This window comes from Rhipicephalus microplus, chromosome 5 (genome assembly GCF_043290135.1).
Source record: "Rhipicephalus microplus isolate Deutch F79 chromosome 5, USDA_Rmic, whole genome shotgun sequence".
NCBI classification, from domain to species: Eukaryota; Metazoa; Arthropoda; class Arachnida; order Ixodida; family Ixodidae; genus Rhipicephalus; species Rhipicephalus microplus.
The window spans coordinates 7542304-7567704 of NC_134704.1; the positions used below are offsets into that span (position 1 = coordinate 7542304).

Below are 25401 nucleotides of genomic sequence, written 5' to 3' on the forward strand. Positions count from 1 at the left end.
TAAGTTTGAGCTTTTCATTGCAGTTTTGAAGCCAACATACAAAGAATATTTACAAAGCCTGCTGTCACTTGATCAAGATGTTAACAAAAACCAGATACTATTGTTGCCATTTTCAATGAGAAATTTAATCAACAGTAGGAGGTTATGGTTGGCAGCAGATCACAAAAATGAACCACAGCAGACATGCAGCAAGCAACAGATGATATTGTTGCAACAGAACAAACTTTTATGAATAAATGTCTACTGTGTACAACACTACTGTCTCGTGTTGCACATCATTAGTAATAGTTCAGGTGTGCTATGTTGTTGCACCTATGACACCACAGAGATGACTGCGGAGATGACTGCAATTTCCATATGAACAGCATGACAACAATCTATGAGAAACACAGTGAAGGACACAGGGATGGGGAAAGTTTGAATATAGAAACTGAAACAAAAAGAAAGATGAATCCATGTCCAAAGCTATGTTGCTCGGATGAAACTTATCAGGCTGGACAGAATAGTTTGCTTGAGATGTCTTTCACTTCTTCAACAACACTGAACCTTGTCAGCATACGTGATATGGTATCCTTTCCCAGGGGGCTGCTGGAATACCAGACAGCAGCTTCATAGTTGCACATTCGGTCTGGCAACATGTAGTATGCCCCCTGCTGAGACTTGACATTGTCTGGACTGCAATGAAATAGAAACCAGTAGTGAATACTAGCATGTTTTGTATAAAATGTTTGTTTCATTTGTATTGCTTCATTCACTAAAACGAAAGCCACATCCATGAAGAAATTACAGCAATGTCTTGCTTCATGAATGCAGGTATATATTCTAATATTTGCTGTTCAAGCCTTTTTGTTCAGTCACATCCATCAATTTACTCACCATTTCGAGAGATGAAACTTTAAAAGATTCAGAGGACAGCTGTTTACTCACCATTTCGAGAGATAAAGTTGATACAGCTTTACTGGACATCTGAGTGGATTCTCCAGATTCTGTGGTTGATCACAACACACCTTTTTGCTCCCTTGTTCTGAAAAAAAAAAAAAAAAAGAGTCTTATGCGTGAACTTAGAATTATACAAGTAAGGTTTTATCAGCACTGAGAAATCTCCCAAAACAAAGTGCAGGGAATGAAAGTGTGTGCTGGTAAAATTGGCGCAATATCACAAATGTAATGTTCAAGATGTCGGTTTTTTTTTGCCATCATACTTTTTATTTTGATTACCCTTTTTTATTGCTTCTTCACTTCAAACCACGACCACAATTAAACTTTCCCATGCTTTTACTGACTTCATGTGGCCAACCAAATGATAGCCAGCTTTCTTTGCAAATATTTCAGCCATTCAATCCAGCCACTTGCTGTCTTAAGGGGAGATGCTACTCGAAAAACGATTTTCTTTAATAAGAGTCTGAATTTAACACAAATTGGCATGCTAATAGAGTTTTTTCTCCTCTTTTCAAATATGTCATTTATTTTCATGTAGATTGCTTGGTTTTCTTTCTGCAGGTCAGATACTGCAAAATTATTGCCATTGTTATGCAACAATTCTGACCTACAAAAATTTGAGATAAAGCATGCAGATATAGCTGACTATGATCCTTTGGAACTGTAGAGTGCAAAAAACTATATAAATTTTGTGTGTAAAAAGGTGAAATACAATAATAAAATAGAAAAATTTACTATGGCTCTAGTTGCCAAGGGCTTTCAGTGTTATGTAATTTTTGAAAAAAATAATCAAGCAGCACTGACAATCTGAATAGATACTTGCACTCTATGGGCCTTCATCATGCTATGTGCAATTTCATAGAGGTATGACAATTCTAAGTATACGAACTAGCGTGTATAAGAAGCACACATCACACAAAACTGCAAAAGGAGAAAAACGCATTTGAAAGTTTGAAACTTTTTTTTTATCACAGAGTTGTTAGAAATGCATAATCTTTGGCCATAATGTTCAACAGAACTTTGAAGAGCACTGCAAGTTACTAGAACTGTCCTGCAGCATAGGTTGTGCCCTCACGGTCCTTGCGAGCACCCTCTTCTAGCCGTGCCCTTTTCGCTCCACGAGGACGGTGGGCCCTTGCTTCTGCTGTCAGACGCTCGGACATTCTCTTGATGCGCCTCGCATCACGAGAATCACCGAAAGTAACTAGATCTCTAGATGGCAGTATGTTGAGCTCTTCCAGGATGTGCTCGAAAGTAGCATGACCCTTGTTGAACCACAGGATTGCCATAGCTGCGGCAGTCTCGACAACCGTTCGGGAGACAAACTTAGTCTTGGGGCAAAGTAGCCAAATTTTGCTGTTCAGGGATTCCGATGCGTTCTGGGTTTTCCCTTTGATGCATCGAGCAAAGACCTTCTCATCCGTTAGCCGCTTATAAATGGGCAAAACAGCCAATCCCTGTGCTTTTGTTAGGAGAGGTGTGTGGCGTGGTGCAGGTTCACCAAGTGCTTCAGCGCGTTGATGTTTGCACCACGACTCTGTTCCTGCAGGGCAAAACTTGTGGCTGCCAGCATTGTCAGTAGAGCATGAGTGGAAGTACGAAGCCCATACTGCAGTGTACATATCCCGCACACTCCCCCTGTTGCTTGTTATGGCAATCTGATAGTATGTTTGGAGCTTCTGAATGACTGGCTCTTTCATTTTCTGCCCTCGTGGTAATGGCACATGCAGCTTCCGTAGCGCGGTGCCAAGTCTCTTGGCCACATGATTAGTGCAGTCTTCTTTTTCTATATTGACAGCACCATAGACTTTTGACTCTGCAACTGCACTATATGCTTTGCTGTCACCGTCACTCAAGAATGTCATGAAATGCAGTGGGGTGTCATAAGTCAATGTTCTCTGCCAAATGCGCATTGCAGCCTCCGTTTCCATGGCATGGGAGGAACAGTCTGCATTTTTTTCACAGACTGGGCCATGGAATGCCTGCCACACTTCCTCGTCTGGGCCCATATCCTTGTGCCTACTGCATGTCAGGCAGTAATTTGATATGACCTCGAAGTCTAAGCAGAGGCCAGTATCTAAGGAGATAACTGCACCAATCCCGTTGTGGCTTTTGTGGCCCCTCTTCTGCCAAGTGCCGTCGAACATAACAGCCACATCAGTTTCGCCTGCTACTTCTTTCGTCAACTCTCTGGATCGGTGCAAGTTTTCACTCACAGCTGACATGGCAGCGGTGTGCACCTTCTTTGCTATCGAAAAAAATCCTCAGTGGTGCATTGGCTTTGGGAGTCCAATTATAGAGCAAAATCTCGACAATTGCTCATGCCCAATGCCGACAGCGCGTGCAGCCACCACCGCCTTCACATTTACAGCGAAACTATCTCGGGAGCTCCCACTGTCGTACCGTTGGCTCACTCGGCTGCTGCCGTCCGCCGTAACACGCAGTGACATATAGGAGCACAAAAGAACAGTCGCTGAGCATTCGCTGTTTTCGCAATGAAGTTCGAGGAGCGACGAAAGTCCCTTGCGCTTTTCTGCCGGCTCCTGAACTACAAGTTTTTGAATACCGCAAGCAGGGCATGCCGCACCTGCCACAAGTGCCGTCAGCAAGAGGGTGTCGCACAAAACTGTCGTTGCACAAACCTCATCGCGCTTTCTTTCGTCTTTTTTGAAGAAGCCGAGCTTCTTTTCCGAAGCACTGACGAAAGAAAGCGCAGCGTCAATCCCTTCATCGCAGCCACTGTCGCTCGCGCACTCGTCGATGCCACCGTCAGGCCTAGCACACATAGGCGCGTTCTCGTTCGTCGCCGTCGTTCGGGGCGCTTTACGCCGCCTTCCCTTGAACTTGTGCTTCGTTCGAAACTTCTGCGGTCTCACGTTGCACTTTTTCGGGCTTGTCATCGCGGAAATATGCGTAGACGCGCAGAAAAGCAGACGGACCAAATGTCGATGGCCGCCACCAACACAGCTGACAAAGACTTGGTAGCCAATGGCGATGCGGCTTAGGGTGCCGCGCGTTTCAAACCGCTCAAACCACGTGATAAAAAGGCCTCGTTTTTTATTTTTTGTTTGCCCACGTACAAAACTGGCGGTCGTCGGAGGTGTAAGAAGAAGGCCGGACGCAACTTTCCCAACCGATCGCGATGGCGGGCGGCACTGCGATGGGGAGCAGCACTGCGATGGGGAGCAGCGCGCAGTCAAAGATGGCCAATATCGGCGCAAATTCACGAAATTTTGAGCCACCGTGATGCCTTCATACACATTTTTTTGCATTTTGCGGTTCGAATTTAGTTTTGAAATTTTCACAGATGAAAGAAGAAGGTTTGAAGATTACAATGCAATAAAAATCAGAAATACGAGAAATTTCGCTAAAAACGCGATTTTTCGACTCGCATCTCCCCTTAAAGGGACACCTAAATACTTAAAAAGAAAGAAACGAGGTTATGGTTTTATGATCCGTAATTTCACGCAGCGAACTTGAAAATCAAGTAAAAAATTTGCTTTAACCAACACCAAGCAACTTTAGTTTGCTGAAAACAAGCAACAGGAGCTGCGTCCGCCATCGTGAGTCTCACCGCCGCCTGTGATTGATCGAATCTGCATGACATCACGTGCGGGGCGGTGAGGACAGCTGACTGCACTGCCGGCAATGCCAAGTTTATTTGTTCAAATTGAGTAGTTGCTGTTATTATGGTCAGGTATGGAAGTCTTAACGAGTTTGCTGTACATCTGTACATTTTTGAGCCGGTCACCACTGTAAAAGCAACGACCGAAGAATATGGCACTGCCGATTTTGCGGCACAGGAAAGTGAATCCCAACTAGCCACCTTCACCCACGCCAGAAACATAAGACTGGTGCGTATAAGATGCTTGTGAGTTTAATTTCACTGTAGTAAACTGATACAAATGATATGTTCAACCGTAGATATTAAATCTGATAAGGAATAGCAGCATTGGCACTCGCTTTTAGCCGCATATTGGCAAAGTCCACACTACATGCGAGCGTCTTGCAGAAACATCAGCTGTTCGTAGATTTTGCTGGTCATAGTGCAACATTGTTGATGCAGTCAGTATCACCCTTTGCAGCAGGCAAGAAGCATGCGATGAGTCAGTGGGCTACCGCGAGGACAAAAAAAAAGGCCGCACGAGTGCCGAACTTTGCCGCTGTGGTGACATGTGTTCGGAACAGCCGAGCAAACTTGCAGATGGATAGTTTGGCTGCACTGTTGACAATACCTTCGCTTTTTCTAGATTCTGGCCAGTAGGACAGTGATGACTGCAGAGAATGTTAAAATGCAAACAGTATATAAGCTGCGTTAGAAGCATGCGACTGTCGTGTAGAGTGCCTGGTTTCAATGCTGCGTACTGACATCTGTGTACACGTATTTTTGCCAAATGTACGCACGCACTGCATCCAAAAGAGGGAAGAGGAGGGTACATACAAAACAAGACGTGCCTGAACATTCATGCTGGGATATTATTTTGCAGTCCCACTTTTTTTTTTTTCTTCACAGTGTGATAAAAATACCATCACCTCGATTTACAATATACTAATATGTAGTGCGTCTGCATAAATCAATCTCAACACAACTGCTATGATGAGCCCCATTCAGCACAGTGCAGGTTGTAAACAGCAGCACTATGTTGTACAGGCTGAGTTTCTGAACAAGAAAGCTAGGGGCATGAACACTTTGTGTGCCAGAAATACATAAGTACTATACCAGCGGCCGGCGCACAGGCACTGCCGGACACGTGACATAGCCGGTCTCGTAATCAACAGTCTCGTCTTGGTCAACGAAACAATATTCTCGTGGTCAACCAAAACGTGCGCCTGCGAAAAACAAGATGTGCTTTACTGAAACACAGAAGTGACACGCGGGCAGCATGACATCGCATGTCTGTCACTATGTCAACGTGTTACGATTTACTTATTCTTTCTAGAATTGGGAAGAAACTTATTAAAGGACAGTTTGGCGAAATTCGTGATATATGCGAATATCAGATTGTCGGTTGCTCCAGCAATTTGTACACTTATACTGCTGGCAGAGTACTTGCCTGCAACGGCTACTTCGAAAACTAAGTTCGAAAGCTTCAATGATACCGTTTTATAGCCAAAACATATCGCCAATTTCATCACAGTGACCATTATTGAACTATTTATTTTACCAGAAAGACTAGGCAAATTATCGCATCATGACCTGCTGACACAGCCAGGAGCAGACGATATGCTGCCCGCATGTCACTGCTATGCTGCAGTGAAGCATGTTTTGTTTTGCGCAGGCACGCATTTCAGTTGATCACAGCAGGTTTTCATTTTTTTTGTCAGTGGAAGCGCTGACATGTGAGGCTTGCCACTCCTTTACGTTTGCGGCTAAATTAAGACTAGGTATTGTGGGAAAACATGACCCTTGGAGCCACAAACTAGCTGGAACAGCAAGCGATCAGCCCTGATTACCTAGAATACAGTGGACTCCCACTACAGAAAACTCGCTTAAACGAAAATGCCTCATTAACGGAACTAAACGTGATCATATGGCTGAATTTCTATGTCTAGCGCAGTAAAATTCATCGGTTAATCGAAACAGTGCTTATTCGTAACCTACGGTTAAACGGTACAGACGCTAAACACAGCATAGACTCGCTCATGCCAAAGGTAGTCTCACGACCATGGCAACACCTCGAGACAAGCCAATCCAGTAGCCATTCTCGCTTGTGGTGGGTGCGGGAGTCGAGTCGGCAAATCAGTTGTGTGTTAGGCCTATTTGTGCAGCGAAGTGGGGTGGATCACAGTGTTATCGCAGCCCGAAGGAAAGGAAGAGGCCGCACCATGCACTCTCGCTTGAAAAGAAGCTCCAAGTTCTTCAGGAGCTCGATCGAAGCGCCCTGCCCAAGACGGAAGTGGCGAAAAAATACAACATCCCGAAATCGACGCTGTCGCGGATCTGGAAAGACAGAGAAAAGATTGAAAGTGCTGTAAAGAACAGAACCTTTAGATATAAACGGATGCAGATGCGGACGACGCCTTATGAACAACTAGAAAAAGTTCTTTTTCTGTGGTTCAAGCGTGCAAGGAGTTCCAATGCGGATGCGACGCCTTATGAACAACTAGAAAAAGTTCTTTTTAAACATTTGCACCGACTGGCAACAGGGGCGGCTTAAAGAAATTTTGATGAGCTTTGAGCCATGAGACGTATTCATCGCCGACGAGATGGGTCTTTTTTATAAGGCGCTTTCATCAAAGACTCTCCCCTTCAAAGGGGAGGCCTGTAGTGGAGGAAAACACAGTAAAGATCGCATCACTGTGCCGGTGGGCGCAAACATGGCGGGAGATGAGAAATTAAAGTTGTTCGTAATAGGAAAATTAAGGCATCCATGCTGTTTCAAAGGCGTTCGACACATTCCTGTTGCGTACCATGCGAACGGAAGAGCGTGGACGACCATGGCCATTTTCGAAAACTGGCTACAGGAGGAAGACACAAAATTTACGAGGCAAGGCAGGAAGATTGTCTTCATCGTGGATGATTGCCCAGCCTACGGTGAGGTTGAAACACTCCAAGCCATCACTCTGGAGTTTTTGCCAGCCAATGCAAGGGCAGTGATCCAGCCGATGGATCAAGGGGTTATTCAGAATGCTTTGTATAGACAGCGGCAAATGCTACTGCATAGATTTATTGGCAGTGATCCACATTTTGGTTCATGCATGAGAGCAAGTGAAGGCAATAACAGTACACAGATGCTTTCATCATGTTGGCTTTCAAACGCAAGAAGCAGTACCCGATGAAGAAGAAAGCCCGGCTGATGCGGACATTGAGGCAGTATTCAGTCAGGTTGTGCCCTCTGCCCTTTCACGCTGCAAGACTACAAATCAATTGATGAATATGTTTGTAGCTGTCATGAGGAGACTGTCAAAAAAATTATTGCGGAAGTGCAAAATGAGGACCAACCTTCCAGCGATGAATGTGATGACAATATTGCCAGTGTAGTGGTGCCACCAGACCGATCAGCTAAGAGGCTGTTGAACTTTTGCAGCGCTATTTTGAGCATGAGGCATGTCCAGAATTTCTAGCTAGTTTGTCAGGCATGGGTGCGTACCTTGTGAAGAAACAACTCAAGCTTGCCAAACAAACCACCCCTTCACTCTTTTTTTTTTCTACTACTCATCCACATGAGTAAAGTGAGGTTTGTGCTATTAGAATAAATTTGGTTCATTGGATTTCAGATTTTGGTTCACTAAATAAGTATACTTTGCTTAAATGAAACTTCTGATAAATAGAACGGTTTTCTGGATCCCCTTCGACTTCCATTTAAGAGGAGTCGACAGTAACTTTAAGTTCCTTGCATCTCACTTTTTGTATGTTCTGTTAATTCGAAAACTTGCTTAATTTCAAGATTTCTTGCGGCCCCAGTGACTTCAAATTAACGAGGTATTACTGTGGCAGGCTATGATGAGAGAAAGCTTGTACAGTCGACTCTCATTAATTCAAACTCGAAGGAACCTCTGAATTTTGTTTGAATTATCAGAAATTCTCAGATAGATGACTCTAGGCGAGGTGACACCACACACTATAATTAGGCATTGATATTTAAAAATTTTTCAAGTGCTTTTAAGCCTGAAGTGCACACAATGAAGAGAAAGCAGAGGTGTAAGGTCCACTAGTTTATTGGCCATTTCCTACTGATCTGACCTTTTAAAGAAATTGTGAATTGCTAACTGCTTTTATGGTATAAGTATATGCCTTCAGCACAAAGCTCTCTATACCAGTTGAGAAGCATCACGGTTTACCACACGTGTGCTTTGTTTCAAACATTTCTTTAGTAGGAAAGCCTTTTTCCTTGAAGGCCCGAGGTGCTTATTTTTCATTTCTATTAGACTGTTAGGATAATATAAGCTTGGAAATTTTAAACAGTAGTAGGAAAGCAGATATTTTCTGGTATTGAACTGCAAAAAGTATGAATTAACCAAATGATGAAGTTTGAATTAGGAGGCTTTTAAATATATTGAAAGAATAGAGGGCCAACCAAAAAAATAAATTTTGTTTAAGTTGACCAAAAGTTTGAATTATCAGAGATTGAATTATCCCGAGTCTACTGTACTTTGTAATAATCGTTATGGGTGCGAGAATGCCTGCCTTGTTTCTAGTGCTTGTAGCAATGCGTTACAAGTAACACCATCATTGGTATAGCACGTTACTTAACTAGTGTACTCGTAACCATGTACAAATAGAGATGTTGTTTAAATCCTGCAAGTTGTAGTTGTCAGGAAGTCGTCTCTGCAATGTGGCAGCGCTATTTATCAGTCCTGTCTTGAAAATAAAATTTACTTCTTATGCTTCTTACAGATCACACAACTGTGGTTGAATTCTTGGGAAAGCAAGGCTCACCTTAAAGGCCTCCACATAAACGGTAGCTATTTTCCAGCACCAAGGTTGAATGGAAAAAAAAAAGTATTTATGCTGCAAATATCTGTTAACATGGACTAAATAATTTAGGGTTTTTTTACTTCAACAAGACCTGTGCTTATGTTTTGTCTGCTAGTCGATACACGCCGCAATAATTACTGTTAATTTGTTGAGAGATCAGTGCTGATTTCCTTTTGGAGAGGGTTGATGAAATCTTTTAGGGGGAGAGCTCCTAAAGCCGCGGGTCTGTCCATGCATGTCTGTGACCGTTTCGTAACCACCTAGTTGTACGACTCACTCAGCAGGTGGTGCTAGTGTGACAAACAGATGGAAGCATGGACGGACGCACGGACGGGTGGACCTCATTGACAATGACTGCATCGTGCCGCATGCTTTCCAAATACGCACTTATCCATATGCAACCTACCACGATCTAAGGGACGTGCATAGAATTTATGTTTGCAAACTTCCCTCTGCAGCCAGTGTAAGAACCTCTCTCGCTGCATTTCACGGACCATAAAGCCGTCATAATGAAGGGACCTCGCAATCCAGGCGCCATGACAATAAAGAAATGAAAAGAACAAATGAAGAAATGAAATGAACGAACAAGAACAAACTAAAAGTTGATTTGTATAACATAAGCATATGCTTACATCTTTATAATGATGTATGGGCTAACTTTTCGCGGGAGAGTTGAAGTTAACCGATGATATCCCCTTCTCAAGCTTCGCCCACTTATCATCATTCATTCCATAGATATGGCGTGATTTTTTTCTGCTTACTGTGATTATTAGAAATGGATCTCACCTGTGCCATGACGTTATATATCGTCACATGAAACTCTACAGTCAACATATGCCACTGCATGCATTATAAGTCTCGCATCTTGTGCAAAGTTTCCTAGTTGTATCAGTAATTCACAAAATAAAGTTTTCATCAGAGGCTTTATGTGAAATATAAATACAAGGTGTATTCAATTTTTGTTATGGCTCCCGCAGCGAGGGCACACTGATTCAAACTTCATATCTTGTACTGATAATAGAGGTAATCAACATTACTTTTCTTTCAATATCGGTAACACGTTACCTTTTTTTTTGTAGATAATATAGTGTGATAATCTAATTTTTTTTTTGCTAGCATAACAAGTAATATATTTAAAAAAAATTTTTTCAGTACAACACTGCTCATTTCTAAAGTATATGCGCCAAGAATTCTCCCGGCCCAGACATCTCAACAGAGTTTTCTATTTGTCAAATAGAGCCTTACGCTGTTTTTTGAGACCAAAATGTTGTCATATCTTCACGCTAAATCAGCCATAGAAATGCTGAAGGGGATATACGAGACGCAATTAATTGGCTGCCCAAAGCATGCTTCAACTTTGACCAAAAGTTTAGTGCGATATTATAGCCTCACTCGGGTTCACTTATTTTTTGAGGCGCATGAATGAAACATAAGGTAAAAAAAAAGAACGTAGAGTAAAGCAATGTGTGCTGTAGCGCATGAACACCAGCAATGCATGGAACTTAAGTGTTTTTGTAAACACTTGATTTGTGCAAATTCCTCAATTTGTGCGAATTCCGGGAACATGGTTATTGCGCTCATACAAATTAATGAGTAACTGTAAGCCGCTAAAACTGCTACATTCGGAAGCCAATAATTGAACGCTAAGGAAATATCCCAGCTGTGGCTTGCACAGGATTATGTGTTTGGAACAACAAAAGAGGCTCTCGTACCAAAGTTTCCGCTAAAGGGATTTAGCATTTTCAAATTTAAGTTAAGCTTTCCAGTGATTTAACGTCCCTGAAGCTCCACCGCAAAGCATCGATATCATTGGGACCACAAAATTTGAAGCCGAGTCTCGCTCATAGGCCTTTTCAAGAAGGGTTTTATATACGTTAAATGGTTTGGGTGCCATGCACTGCCCTACACTTGCTGAATCAAAAAGATTTTACCAAAAATGGGTAACCACCACATGGCGTGGAAACGTTTTTTGCGGAGAGCTGTGCGCACTCACTTGTATGTAGCCTGCGCAAGAGTATTCGCATTTGTGCGTGCAGTGCCCCAAGCGGCATAGGCACGCTTTGGGGACCGGTTTTGGCTGCCACTTTTTACACCTCCTCATTCTAGCCACCCTACCATTACTCAATAGAAGCACATGCATTTGGACCTCTATGTAGCAAAGTGGCAGCGGGAGACACCCTTAATATAAAAAAATTAGCCACCGTCAACCCTGAAATTTCGCCCCGGATTTCATCATTTTGGCACGAGCATGCATCTTCAGCGATTAACCCACCGTCTACAAAGCGCGAAGTGGCAACATCGTGCACAACGCGCTCGAAGCCTCGGCAACTGCGAGGCGAGAGCAAGTGCTGGTTAATGCACCAGGTGGGCGTGCACTCCTTGCACCTGTGCTGCAATCGTTCTTGTCCTTGCACGCCAATGTGCCCTCCCCCTCCCTTCAAACCAAATAAATAAATAAAACAACTTTTGCATTGACAGCACTACTCTTAAAGGCCAACTGCAATGAAATTTGACTTGGGCAGAATTGACTCTGAATGCATAATATGATAGGTAAACAAGAATAATTACAGTGCAAAAGCTTGCAATTGGGTATTTCATTTGTAATCAGTACTTTATTTGTCAGATAGCAGACGACGCGGAGCTCTGGCAGTGTGCCCAGGGAAATCTGACACATATGGAAATGACGGCAATTGCAGCTCACCACAGCTTATGAGCAGAACTCCCTGTAACCGCATCAGTTCCTTTTCTGCGTGACGCCCCTCTACGAGCGGATAATTCAGAGGAGTAAATTCTTTCACTCCTCTGACGAATACGAAATACGGCGCTGCAGGCTGCAAGAACATATCATCATCATCATCATCAGCCTGACTACGTCCATTGCAGGACAAAGGCCTCTCCCATGTTCCGCCAGTTAACCCGGTCCTGTGCTTGCTGCTGCCAATTTATACCCGCAAACTTCTTAATCTCTTCTGCCCACCTAACCTTCTGTCTCCCCCTAACCCGCTTGCCTTCTCTGGGGATCCAGTTAGTTACCCTTAACGACCAGCAGTTATCCTGTCTATGCGTTACATGCCCGGCCCATGTCCATTTCTTCCTCTTGATTTCAGCTGTGATATCCTTAACCCCCGTTTGTTCCCTAATCCACTCTGCTCTCTTCTTGTCTCTTAAGGTTACACCTACCATTTTTCTTTCCATTGCTCGCTGCGTCGTCCTCAATTTAAGCTAACCCTCTTTGTAAGTCTCCAGGTTTCTGCTCCGTAGCTAAGTACCGGCAAGATACAGCTGTTATATACCTTCCTCTTGAGGGATAGTGGCAATCTACCTGTCATAATTTGAGAGTGCTTGCCGAATGTGCTCCACCCCATTCTTATTCTTTTAGTTACTTCAATCTCGTGGTGCGGCTCCGCGGTTATTACCTGCCCTAAGTAGACATAGTCTTTTACAACTTGAAGTGCACTATTACCTATCTCGAAGCGCTGCTCTTTTCCGAGGTTGTTGCACATTACTTTCGTTTTCTGCAGATTGATTTTAAGACCCACCTTTCTGCTCTCCTTGTCTAACTCCGTAATCATGAGTTGCAATTCGTCCCCTGAGTTACTCAGCAATGCAATGTCATCGGCGAAGCGCAGGTTACTAAGGTACTCTCCGTTAACTCTTATCCCTAACTGTTCCCATTCTAGGCTTCTGAAAACCTGCTGTAAGCACACGGTAAATAGCATTGGGGAGATTGTGTCCCCCTGCCTTACACCCTTCCTGATTGGTATTCTATTGCTTTCTTTATGAAGCACTATGATAGCAGTTAATCCCCTGTAGATTTCTTCCAGGATGTTTACATATACTTCATCGATGCCCTGATTCCGCAGTGTCTGCATGATGGCTGATATTTCTACTGAATCAAACGCCTTCTCGTAATCTATGAAGGCTATGTATAGTGGTTGGTTATATTCTGAGCATTTCTCTATTACCTGATTGAAAGTATGAATGTGGTCGATTGTTGAGTAGCCTGTTCGAAATCCTGCTTGTTCCCTTGATTGATTGAATTTTAATGTTTTCTGTACTCTGTTAGCAATTACCTTTGTAAATAGCTTGTATACTACAGAGAGCAAGCTAATCGGCCTGTAATTTTTCAAGTCCTTGTCATCTCCTTTCTTATGTATTAAGATGATGTTAGCGTTCTTCCAAGACTCTGGTACCTTTCCCGTCAGGAGACACCTCGTAAACAGGGTGGCTAGTTTTTCTAACACAATTTGTCCTCCATCTTTCAGCAGATCTGATGTTACCTGATCCTCACCAGCAGCTTTGCCTCTTTGCTTGCTCTCCAAAGCTTTTCTGACTTCTTCTATCATTACTGGTGGGGTGTCATCTGGGTTACTGCTAGTTCTTATAGTATTAAAATAGTGGTTGTCCCGGCTACTGTACAGATCTCTGTAAAACTCCTCCGCTATTTTAACTATCCTATCCATACTGGTAGTTATTTTGCCTTCTTTGTCTCTTAGTGCATACATCCGATTTTTGCCTATCCCAAGTTTCCTCTTCACTGCTTTGACGCTTCCTCCGTTTTTAAGAGCGTGTTCAATTCTCTCCATGTTATACCTTCTTACATCGGATACCTTACGCCTATTAATCAGCTTCGAAAGCTCCGCCAGTTCTATTTTGTCTGTTGTACTTGAGACTTTCATGATTTGACGCTTCTTAATGAGATTCTTCGTTTCCAGGGAAAGCTTGCCAGTGTCCTGTATAACTACCCTGCCTCCAACTTCCACTGCACACTCCGTAATGATACTCGTCAGATTATCATTCATTGTATCTATGCTAAGGTTGGTTTCCTCACTAAGAGCTGAATACCTGTTCTGAAGCGAGACTCTGAATTCCTGTACTTTCCCTCTCAGTGCTAGCTCATTGATTGGCTTCTTGCGTATCAGTTTCTGTCGTTCCTTCCTCAAATCTAGGCGAATTCGAGACCGTACCATTCTATGGTCACTGCATCGTACCTTGCCAACCACTTCCACGTCTTGCACGATGCCTGGGTGTGCACTCACTATAAAGTCTATTCTGTTCTTATTTTCGCCATTAGGGCTCCTCCATGTCCACTTGCAGTTTCCTATTTTTCGGTAGAAGGTATTCAAAATCCGTAAATTATTGCGTTCTGCGAATTCTACTAGTAGCTCTCCTCTGGTGTTTCTAGTGCCGATGCCATAATCTCCTACTGCCTGGTCTCCAGCCTGCTTCTTCCCTACCTTTGCATTAAAGTCGCCCATCACTATAGTATACTGTGTTTTTACCTTACTCATTGCCAATTCCACGTCTTCATAGAAGCTTTCAACTGAAGCGTCATCATGGCTGGATGTAGGCGCGTAAGCCTGTACCACCTTCATCTTGTATCTCTTATTCAGTTTAATTACGATACCTACCACCCTTTCATTAATGCTATAGTATTCCTCTATGTTGCCAGCTATGTTTCTGTGAATTAAGAACCAACCCCACTCCCAGTTCTCTTCTGTCAGCCAAGCCCCGATAGCAAAGGACATGCCCATTCTGTAGCACCGTATAAGCCTCATCTGTCCTCCTAACCTCACTGAGCCCTATTATATCCCATTTAACAACCTCCAGCTCCTCGAACAGTACAGCTAGACTTCCCTCACTAGATAAGGTTCCAGCGTTAAACGTTGCCAAGTTCAGGTTCCAAGAACATATGTTACGGCTTAAACCAGCTTTCATGCTTTTCTTAAAAACGTGAAGCTCCAAGCTCCGGGTTATCGGAGTGGGGTGATAGGAATGGGAGGTATCCAAGAGCATGGTGCTTTACACAACGCACTTCAAAATGATGAATATAAACACGGCTGGTGTCTCTCCGTCAAAATACTATTGCAACTGTAAAGAATTTTTAATCCTGATGCAGTGCCTTCATTATTCAACCACTGCAAACACAACAGCGGGAAGCTTCGACAGGCATAAACCCTAAGCCGACCGGAGTATGGAGGAGCGCCGGTGACGACGTGTATTTGTATTAGACAGCTAAAGTATAGCATAAATTCCTTGCATTAGCGAGTTTCGCTCACTAAATTATAGCGTAACGGCATTCAAGAAACCAATTCAGCAAGACGACGCTTCGCGAAGTGCTCGACTAGCGGCGCCATCTATGATTGTGTAACCAAAGCTCCAAAAGCTGATCAGCTCACTTTCAGTTGAGAGTAGTCAAAGCAGCGAAGTTTGACAGGAATGTTTTGTGCTCCGTTCAAAGCAATTTAAGCACATAAACGTGCTATGAGGAAAGAAATCGTGCTATGCTAGGTTTAATGTAAATGTTTTGGGCATATTCAGACAAGTATGCCGGGACGCTTTGGTTGATTGATTGATATGTGGGGTTTAACGTCCCAAAACCACTATATGATTATGAGAGACGCCGTAGCGGAGGGCTCCGGAAATTTCGACCACCTGGGGTTATTTAACGTGCACCCAAATCTGAGCACACGGGCCTACAACATTTCCGCCTCCATCGGAAATGCAGCCGCCGCAGCCGGGATTCGAACCCGCGACCTGCGGGTCAGCAGCCGAGTACCTTAGCCACTAGACCACCGCGGCGGGGCGGGACGCTTTGGTTAGACATGGTAGTGTGCCAAACCGAGCATCCGTATTGAAAACAACAGTCTTAATTATCATTCATAGTTATCAAATAATCGAAGATATCCGAAGCTTAAGTGAGCAGCATCATCTATCATTAACCACCGTGCTCACCAAGACGGCAGGACAAGACGGTTATCGCAAAGCGGGCGACCAGTATTTAAATGCACGCTTGCGCTTTAACGAGGCCTCCATGATCCTGTATCCTTCAAGGTGCATGTCTACATTGTTTGCTTTTTCGTTACTATTAAAAAAAAAAAAAAAACTGGGGCACAGCAACGACACACATGCTTCGTAGCGCAGAGCAGACAATTCGCCTTCATTGGTCGGTCTGTCGAGCTGCTGTACGTCACTTCCGGTCAGCTGTAATGGCGTCGTTTCTTTCTAGTGTCGGTATAAAAAATTGCGTTGTTGGCGAGGTTTTTTTTTTTTTTTTTTTTTTTTCTTACATAGCCACTTGCATATGGAAGGTGCAGTTTGGCAGGCAGCATTGTCTCCAGCCAGACTGCCTATAAATCGGCTTTTTGAGGCATGCCCAACTTCATTGCAGTTGGCCTTTAGGTTGCTGCAAAAGTCTCTCAACTCCACTTCGTGAAAATGACTCCAGGTAGCAACCCACTAAAAAGAGAAAAAAAAAAAAGTTCGAGTTCGTGCTTTTCCAAACAGTGTTCTGTGGTATCCAATTGTTCGCTTTTTGTGTCTGAAGGTGCAAGCAGGTTCGTCGCTTCACTGCATATGAATAGAGTGGCCTCCGATGACGTCAAGCTTTTTTTTTTTTTTTTTGAACATGTGGGCAATCGTGTTTTCACCAGCGAGAAGATTTCAGATTAAGCGCTGGGAGACCCCGATGACATCGACGGATCTTCGAAAGTTGACTCGTCACACACTATGCCATCTTGTATGCCACCGCAGGTTCGCTAGATCGTGGATGCACTGTCCCAGCCTAGCGCAGTCTCTGGCAACGCGACGGCACGTTGCTAGAGCCAATCCTTGAGGCCATGCCTACAACATGATGGAGCAGCTTTGTATTGATGTCTTACAAACCAGCAAAAAAGAAAAGGGTGAGAGAGAGGTTTCACCACAAGGGCACAAATTGTAATGTCAAACGAAGTAATGTGGGCAACTGACTCTTTTGGATCCAATGTCGCGTAACTTAACAAAACGCTGGTGCAAGAGAATGCAGCCGCTCCTGCGAGAAATACTATTTCTGTACAGTCTCTTTGCGTTGAGAGTGCAGTGCGTAGAAGGGTATATGAGCTGTGTGCTGATGCTTGCCGAGACAGAACACACACTAACGACCACGACTGCGCCCTTACAATCAAAGTTCACTTGCTGCTCAAGCGACCCCCTCCCCATCGAAGACAGGTCTAACAAGGGGGGCATTATCACATGCACCTTCCAAGCGATGGAGATGGGCTGGCTTGATTCATCTCTGCTTCAGCAAAGAATCATTGCCCCCACTCATGAGCTTTTACCTGCGAGTACAGCTTATGATGTGCGAGCGGATATCATCGATTCGACAGAATATGATTCAAAAACTCGCTAAGTGTGTCCACATAATTGCCATTACAATAATACATGTTTTGGATGAGCTATGCGTTTAGTTGCCCTTTCGTTTGTCTGTTTTTTTGTCAAATTTTTGCACTGATTCTGCTGATGTCCAAAAATTTGTTTATAACTAAGTTTTTCAAGACTTTGTCAATTTCTTCATATCCAGGTTTAACTGTTTACAACTATTTGAGTTTGATACAAAGTTATTTGACCTAATAACTATTTCCTCTGAACATAAGTTTCTATTTGCACATGCCTACAAATGGGACTTCCACAAGACTCTTGCAGATGTTACAATTTGACATATAACACATTCGAAACAGATGCAGTTTGCAAAGTTTGGTGTATTATGATTACTCAGACAAGTATTCAAAAGCTTCGGACAAAACTTGCTAATTTTCAACGATCTTTGCTCAGAAATTGAGGTTGTTGTCTTAATTACTTGCTTCCTACAGTTGACAAAATCGACCCCTCTTTATTTCAACAAATTTGATGTGAAATGGTTTTATGGTGATCTAATAAATAAAATGCATTTTCTGTGTTGCACATGCATACAAATAGAAAATGAGACTGGGATTGCAGACAAAGCCTTCTCTGTGGGTGCCTCACCTTGGCAAGATGCCGCTGTGGACCTGAGTATTTTGATGGGCTGGCCTCCCTCAACGCTCTCCTGCTCCAGTTCAGTGACATCTGCCAGGGTCAGCTGAAGGTGCTGGTCAACCGTGTGCAGCTGGAAATACTTGACATTGAAGTACATAAGTGTGTTGAGCAGCACTGCTGGCGAGTGGTCTCCGAGCTGCCTGGCCTGCCACAAAACTTCCTCACGAATGTGCTCCTGGGCTGCAGAGAAACAGTCAGGCTCTTTCTCAAGGGAACACACACACACGATCCAGGGACTCCGAATCCCTGAGCTTCTGCAAAAGGCAGTAAAAATCTCTCAGCTCCACAATACCATTGCACGCTTCTATTTTGCATTGTGTGGATGCAGTAGGCACATGCCAAATTCATGAAAACGTTTTGACTGAAGAAGAAGTCTTGTTATTTCATTCACAACTGAAAATCGCGTCAGGGGCTTGCACTGCAATCAATCAAGTCTTAAAAACAATGGCAGCAAGTGTGTTGTCTCAATTCGGCATCCACTGGTCAGAAAACTTTTAAAAAGCTATGGGATCAAAGCTGTTTGTCACCAGAGGCTGCCAATCAGAAAGGGTGAAAGTGATCTGGCCAGCTCATGTGGCCAGAAATGTAAAACCAAAGAGAAACCACTAGCAGCAGCACCAATGAGGTTTCAGTACATCAAATGCTGTGTTGTCAAACTGGCAAAACCGCAACATTCAAATACACAGGCTTTTTCAACACACACCAGACAGAATTACAACTCATAAACACGAGTGTTTAGCAAATTGCATTAATCAACGACCTGACTTTTCCACGTTAGCACTGACCATTACAGCTAAAATTGCCTGACCGATGCAATAGACACTATTTTTTTAAATGTTGCCATGAATCACATTAAAAAAGAAAAAAAAAAAGCGGAGAACACAAAGGATATTTATTTCAACCACACCTTTTCTCCAAGCACATGTGTATTATGCTTTGAAAACACTCATTTCTTCTTCGAGAGATGTACTGTGGCGCTCAAAATTTTGGAGACCATGGGAGCGCATGGCGAACAGGATCGCGGCGCCTTCTGACGGCTACCGGAGGAGCTCGAGAGTGCCCACTATGCAAGCGCATCCTTTTCTACCTGCCAGCCTGTGCTCTCGCTGCCTTTAATTGTGCACACACCAGAATGCCAGCAAAACCACATGGTGTCACTTCTTGCCACTGTGAAAGCACCGAGTGATGATACAGTTAAACCTGCTCATAACAAACCTCCATATAACGAATTTCTCAATATAACGAAGTTTTTCTATTCACCACCATTGCTCCATAGACACACATGTATTTTCAACCTCTATGTCTATAATTTGAGCGTTTATTTTTCCAATTTTCGTGCCAAACCTGCATATAACTAAATTCTCTTTATAAAGAATTTTACCGGGAATTTATCAGTTTCGTTATATCCAGGTTTAACTATATCACGACAAATACGTATCTAACGTGTAGTGGAAGTGCTCGCTGCGCACTGCTTCCTGGCCTTTGTTCCGATCGTTTCACGGCAGCGAAAATACGTATATGGAGTGCGTCATCAAGAGGCAGTACTGCACGGTAATCTTATCACTTGTGTCGATTAAAAAAAGAACTGACGTAATGTGCATGTTCTCGCCGCCATGGAACATCTGGAGCCAAGGGGAAGAAGGGGCACGCATCATTCACTGCCACTGCGAGTTAAGATATTTTGTCGTGATATCACCACTCTGTGCTTCTGCGGCGCCTGCAAAAGCGACATCTCGCGATTTTTTTTGCATTCCGGTGTATGCGCAATTGAAGGCAGCGAAAGCGCAGGCTAATAGGTAGAAAAGGATACGCTTCCACAGTGGGCACTCTTGAGCTTTTCCTGTAGCCGTGAGTAGGTCGTGCGGTGTTGTTCGCCACGCGCTTCGGTGGTCTTCAAAATCTTGATCGCCACAGTACAGAATCCTTACACTGCACTATAAAGGGCCACTCACCAGGCTTGACAATTTTCAGCTGACAAGCGCAATGCGTAGATGAAGCGTTCACGATCACGTCTACCAAAATTTGCAACGCCACAAGCCGCGGAAATGGGTGAAATTTCAAGATGTACGCTGCTCCTTCTTCCTTTTGCGGGCGCCCGCCCAGAGAATGAGGGCATGATGTGCGCGTATGAATGGCCCTACGTACACAGCAATGCAGTGAGTGACGTTGGTCCTCTAGGTAGACAACTATGCTCAGACATTGCCAACAGTGGCACGTGACATGGCGGAAATTATTTAACACAACATGCCTAGTTCATTTATTTGTTGCTTGAAGAAATTAATAAATCTCTAAATAAAAATTGGCCCCGTATCTGCATGTAATCTGCAAATGTCGTCCAAAGATGATAGTCTTGCGTGTGGAGAGAGTGAACAAGACATTTATTTGATGTTCTGCGCAAGAAAATCGGTGAATGGTGTTCTGGAGGTGAACGAGCGCATAAGTCACATCACACGTGAGACATAAGCGCCATCTGGCAATTGTCTTAGAAAACAAAACGCGTGGCTCTGAGACTGGTGTGCGTGCCCATCTCTAAAGAAGAAGTCTTGTTATTTCATTCACAACTGAAAATCGAGTCAGGGGCTTGCACTGCAATTGATCAAGTCTTAAAAACAATGGCATCAAGTGTGTGTCGTCTCAATTCGGCATCAACTGGTCAGAAAACCAGTGGATGCCGAAAGGTGTAGAATGCAAGGCGACGGGTAGGTGCCACCATCGCTTCGTTTTAGCAAAACGTTGAAAACACTCGCCTTTCCCTGCAAGCATTGCATGGTCAGTGCAGCGTGATAAGCGCTATGTTCCTTGAAATTACTTATGTATGCCTTTTCTAGTAAGAGACGCACATGCAGAATATATATATGTTGTTATGGTGCCCCAGACATGCGCAATAATTGCTTTTTAATTGACAATTGCACAAGCATGAACGCTCAACCTTGAGCAACATAGGTGGGCGCTGTAGATGGAATCGGCCGTTTCAAGTACCCAATGCCGTTAAAAGTGGACAAACAGACAAATGCACAGACAGACAGACAGACAGACCAAAATTTTTGCGTTGAAGGACCCCGAGAAAGACTTTTTAATAACGAGACGCAATAAGGGAATGCAAGCGTTCTTTTTTTCTTGTTTTCCCCCGTTAATTGCAACGCGATACGAGGCTTATGTGCCGGCGTTTCACATGCGTTAGTGTCCCCGCGACTGCGGTCAGCGCATCGAACAAGTGACAACCGTGGACCGATTCTACACGTTCGCACCCTCAATGTGCTCATCTAAAAAACGCCGCTCGCGCGCACGGGAGTCGGGCTTGTTCGGGGACGTCATGCACACGTGACCTCTCGTTCAGATGCCGGAGAGGGTAGGGAAGAGACTTGGCTTGCGAAGGCTACGGGGAGGAGCAGCAAGGGTTCTGAGCTCGAATCCTCTCATTTTCGTTTCGCGGCACTTCTAAAAAACAGTTGTCTCAGCTCGTAATGCACAAATTCAAAAAAATTTCGAGACAAAATGTTCTTCATCGGACAACCAACAAATTCCCCGGTCTAACTAAAATTCGGTACGGGGCCTAGTGAAGGGCCCTTCAAGAGAACCCAATGTTGATGTTAGCTCCTCTTTCTACAACCTTTGCTTCCTGTCAGTCCTTCTTTATTCTTTACACCTGCTATTTTAAACACTGTGGACATGTAGGCAATTTCAATTGGTAATTTATTATTGGTAATTTATAATTTCATTGTGTAGCCTGCCACCAAGACATAATCAAGCACCTCTCATGTGCTGCCATGAGCATGAAACAAGCTTCACATCGAACTACAGCTGCGTGTGGTCATGACCTCATATCTCTATCTGTCCAGAGCGCCTGTTGCTTGTTAAAGTGTGCGAGTTCGGCCTGTAGAGTGCTTTTCAAGCATATCTTCACGTAGGAACAGCGGACTAAAAAGCGAGTCACCCTGGTGCCTTCAAAAGATAATGCGTACTATGCTGACCAGGGGTGATCGCTGGCGGTTGCACGCATCTCTAAAAAAGATCAGCAGACAGCCTTTCACGGGTTGTGTTCTCATGGCTAACTTCGTGTCCAAACCATAGAAGTTCAATACACTCATTGCAGCAGCCGCATTTTCTTCAAGAGTGTAGCCTTTCTTCACATTACATCCAAAGTTATTGCAATCACATTCATTGCGCCGCGCTTGCCATGAAACTAACTTCTTCAAAAAATTCTTGACAACGACAAATGCAGAATGTTACTAGGCTACTGATGAAGGAATGTAGCCACTGTTTACCCGTATGACATTTACGCAGAAAGGTTTCCAGTTCTTCAGCAATAGAAAGAGCGGTCAGCTTTGATAACTCAGTGTTGCATGATTTGTTCCAAGGAAGGCATGGCGTACGAGAACTAAAAAAAGCAACAACACAAAAAAAACAGTCTTACTCGGCATCTCCAATGCCACAAGGTGATATTTGCCGTATCCACACTATATCAAAGCGAGCTAGCTTAAAACTCAATATGCCCGAAAAAGTAATTTAGCAAAAGCAGCCAAAGGAAGGCTCTCTCATCATTAATGCAGGTGAGTGCTGCCACCTTGATACGCTTCAAAAACTCATAGTTTTGTGTTTCTGTTCCCAACCTGCACACACACAAACGGGACAAAGAAGAAAAGTATGGACGATGTATACGGACCTTCAACTGGCTGTGGCTACAACTAATTGCAGACTTCGCCGATCTGCTGCTTCTTTATCACGTAACTTTGGGACTGTAAACAGTGGCGAATTGACTCTTCAAAGCCAGACTTGTGCAGTCGCATACTGAAAGCTGAGAGCACTTTGACCTGATCATGTGCGGCAGTAGAGAGGAGCCGCTTATCAAAATTAAGCACAGACAAGCCAACGATCATGCTGGGCAGAAAAAACTGAACGCAGAGTGATGTCCGAAACCACCTTGGCGACTGAAGGAAAGAACTATGTCATACTATTCTCGTCACTTTGTATACGTAACTTATAAAGCAAACAGACAGCATCACCAAAAAGAAAAAAATAGCAGTGCCCCTTGCAGCTGAAGCCCCCTGTTTTGAATATATCAAATTGCCATCGTATACTGTGTGACACCTAAGTTATAAAGTGATGCTTGTGTTTGTTTTACAGCAATGGACCAATGTTTTGACAGCAATTTATTAAGGCTATCCTGTGCTACTTCCAAGAACCATTGTCGAATTCTCAGTGCATTTGGCTAAGCACGTGTGGCTGTCATATGGTGATATGTGTGCAAAAGATCTCTCAGTTGTTCTTCTCTTGCATTTCTTACATCACCTAATACTCTGAACTGTTTTTCAGTTTGGTGAATACAACATGCCTTTTTTATAGTGTAGTCAAAATAACTTCTCTGTTTCATTCTTACCTTTTTGTCTTCATTTTTGTCACTACTTAGACATTTATAATCACTTGATTTGTGTCTTCTGCCAAAATGATTTGGGAAACAAATATGTCATTGTATGGGTGGGCGTTGAGTACACAGCACTTAACATTCTGCTTACTGCTTGAAAAATTTAGCAATAAGTTTGCATCATAATAAAGGGAATAATTAAGAGTCATCTTAAAGATAATAGAAGGCAATTAAATTATTATAAAATGGTCTTTTTTTTTTTTTGAACGTCCCAACGAGCTATTTCAGGTCATTTTCTATGGGCACTGATCTTTTTTATTGTTTTACCTCAACAGGTAAACTTACGATGTGTGATGCCTAATTGCCATAGCTATTAAGAGTGCCACAAGTATGGTGCATCACAATTCATTCCCCACAATTGCTTGGAACAATGGCTTTTATATTTAATTCTAATTGGTTTCTTTTACAGTCCTGCCAATTTTTTTATTACTCACTGCCTGGTAATCGTAGCTTTAGGCGACTATTGCATGAAGAGCGCGTCGTCTCCAGACGATTTTGGGAACTATACTGACACTTTTATTTATTTATTTATTTGTTCATTCATTTTTCATGATTTTAGGCCTAAGTAAAAAAAAAATGCAAGACTTCTCGACGCAAGCCACACACTTTTTGTAAACTTCAAGATTGTCTCAGAGTGAACAGCTAAAATTAGACCCAAATCCTGGTGCGGCGGACACAATGTAGATAGAGGTGAAATGCTTGAGACGTCTGTACTTTCATTTCCATCGTTAAAGAAGACTGCATGGTCAAAATTTCTGGATCCCTGCACTGCTGCGGCCCTCATACCCACATCGTAGTTTTAAAACATATCTGAACAATTACAATTTAGATAATTGCACAGTACACATACTCTTGTTCATTTGCGAGCTTAAGCATGCACCAGTGATATTGCTGGAAGGTGCGATCACTGCTGTATCAGTACAAGACGCGTTCTGCCTATGATTCGATTACCGAACGCCGATGACACTTATTGTAGATATCAGAATACAGTGTGCTTAGCTTGTACATTGAATTACTCAGTTTTCTGGGCACAAGATAGCTCATTAGTGAGTTTCGTTTACACCATAGTGGCTGCGGCTTATTTCATAGTCACCACCATGTGACAATACAATAGGTTTCAGGTGTTTTTGAGGTGCACATGTCTTCTCTCTCAATAAAATTGTACTTTAGTGAGTACATGAATAACGAACGGTTTACGCCAGTGGGTACGAAGAGTAAGAAAAGGAATAGCAACTTGATGTGCTCTCTGTAGGCCGGCTTGGGTACAAAATGTTCTACAAAATGTCACTAGCGGCATTGTTGCTGCTGTCCACCGGTGATTCGGTGTTGCAAAACGGTATTTTAAGAACAAGTGAAACTGCACACCGGTATTTTGCACCATCAATGCGAAGGCCTCTTGTTCAAGCTAGTGTGATTAGACAGTAATCCAATAGACTAGTTGGAAAGCTCAGCAGCCACCTCAATCGATTACAGAAATGGGAAAATAGACTAGTTGGAAAGCTCAGCAGCCACCTCAATCGATTACAGAAATGGGAAACAAGTACCACTGTCAGCGAAGTGTCAACAGAGCTGCGCAGTTAAGCATCTACATCAAACCCTAATAAGTTCTTCAGAAGCAGACTAATTTACATTGGGACAGAACTGTTTGAGATACCGACAAACATCTAATTAAAATGGAATAAGGCAGATTTCAGAAATCTTCAAGCCATCATTATTGTTTACAGGTTCGCTGCTAGATTGTTGGGGGGGGGGGGGAGGGATCTATAACTACAGATCTGCGAATGTATCG

General features: G+C 43.4%; 1 protein-coding gene across 2 annotated transcripts in view; it reads right to left on the reverse strand.

Moving 5' to 3' along the window:
* The window catches only part of woc (zinc finger protein without children), a 133936-nt gene continuing 108535 nt past the window's right edge, over positions 1-25401 (reverse strand). For both annotated transcript variants that reach the window (XM_037426248.2, XM_037426249.2), the window contains exons 17-19: positions 18140-18370; positions 928-1024; positions 1-675 (exon numbers count right to left, since the gene is read on the reverse strand). In XM_037426248.2, the coding sequence (XP_037282145.2) occupies positions 489-675; positions 928-1024; positions 18140-18370 (515 nt within the window). In that variant the 3' untranslated portion in view covers positions 1-488. The remainder of the gene's footprint in view (positions 676-927; positions 1025-18139; positions 18371-25401) is intronic.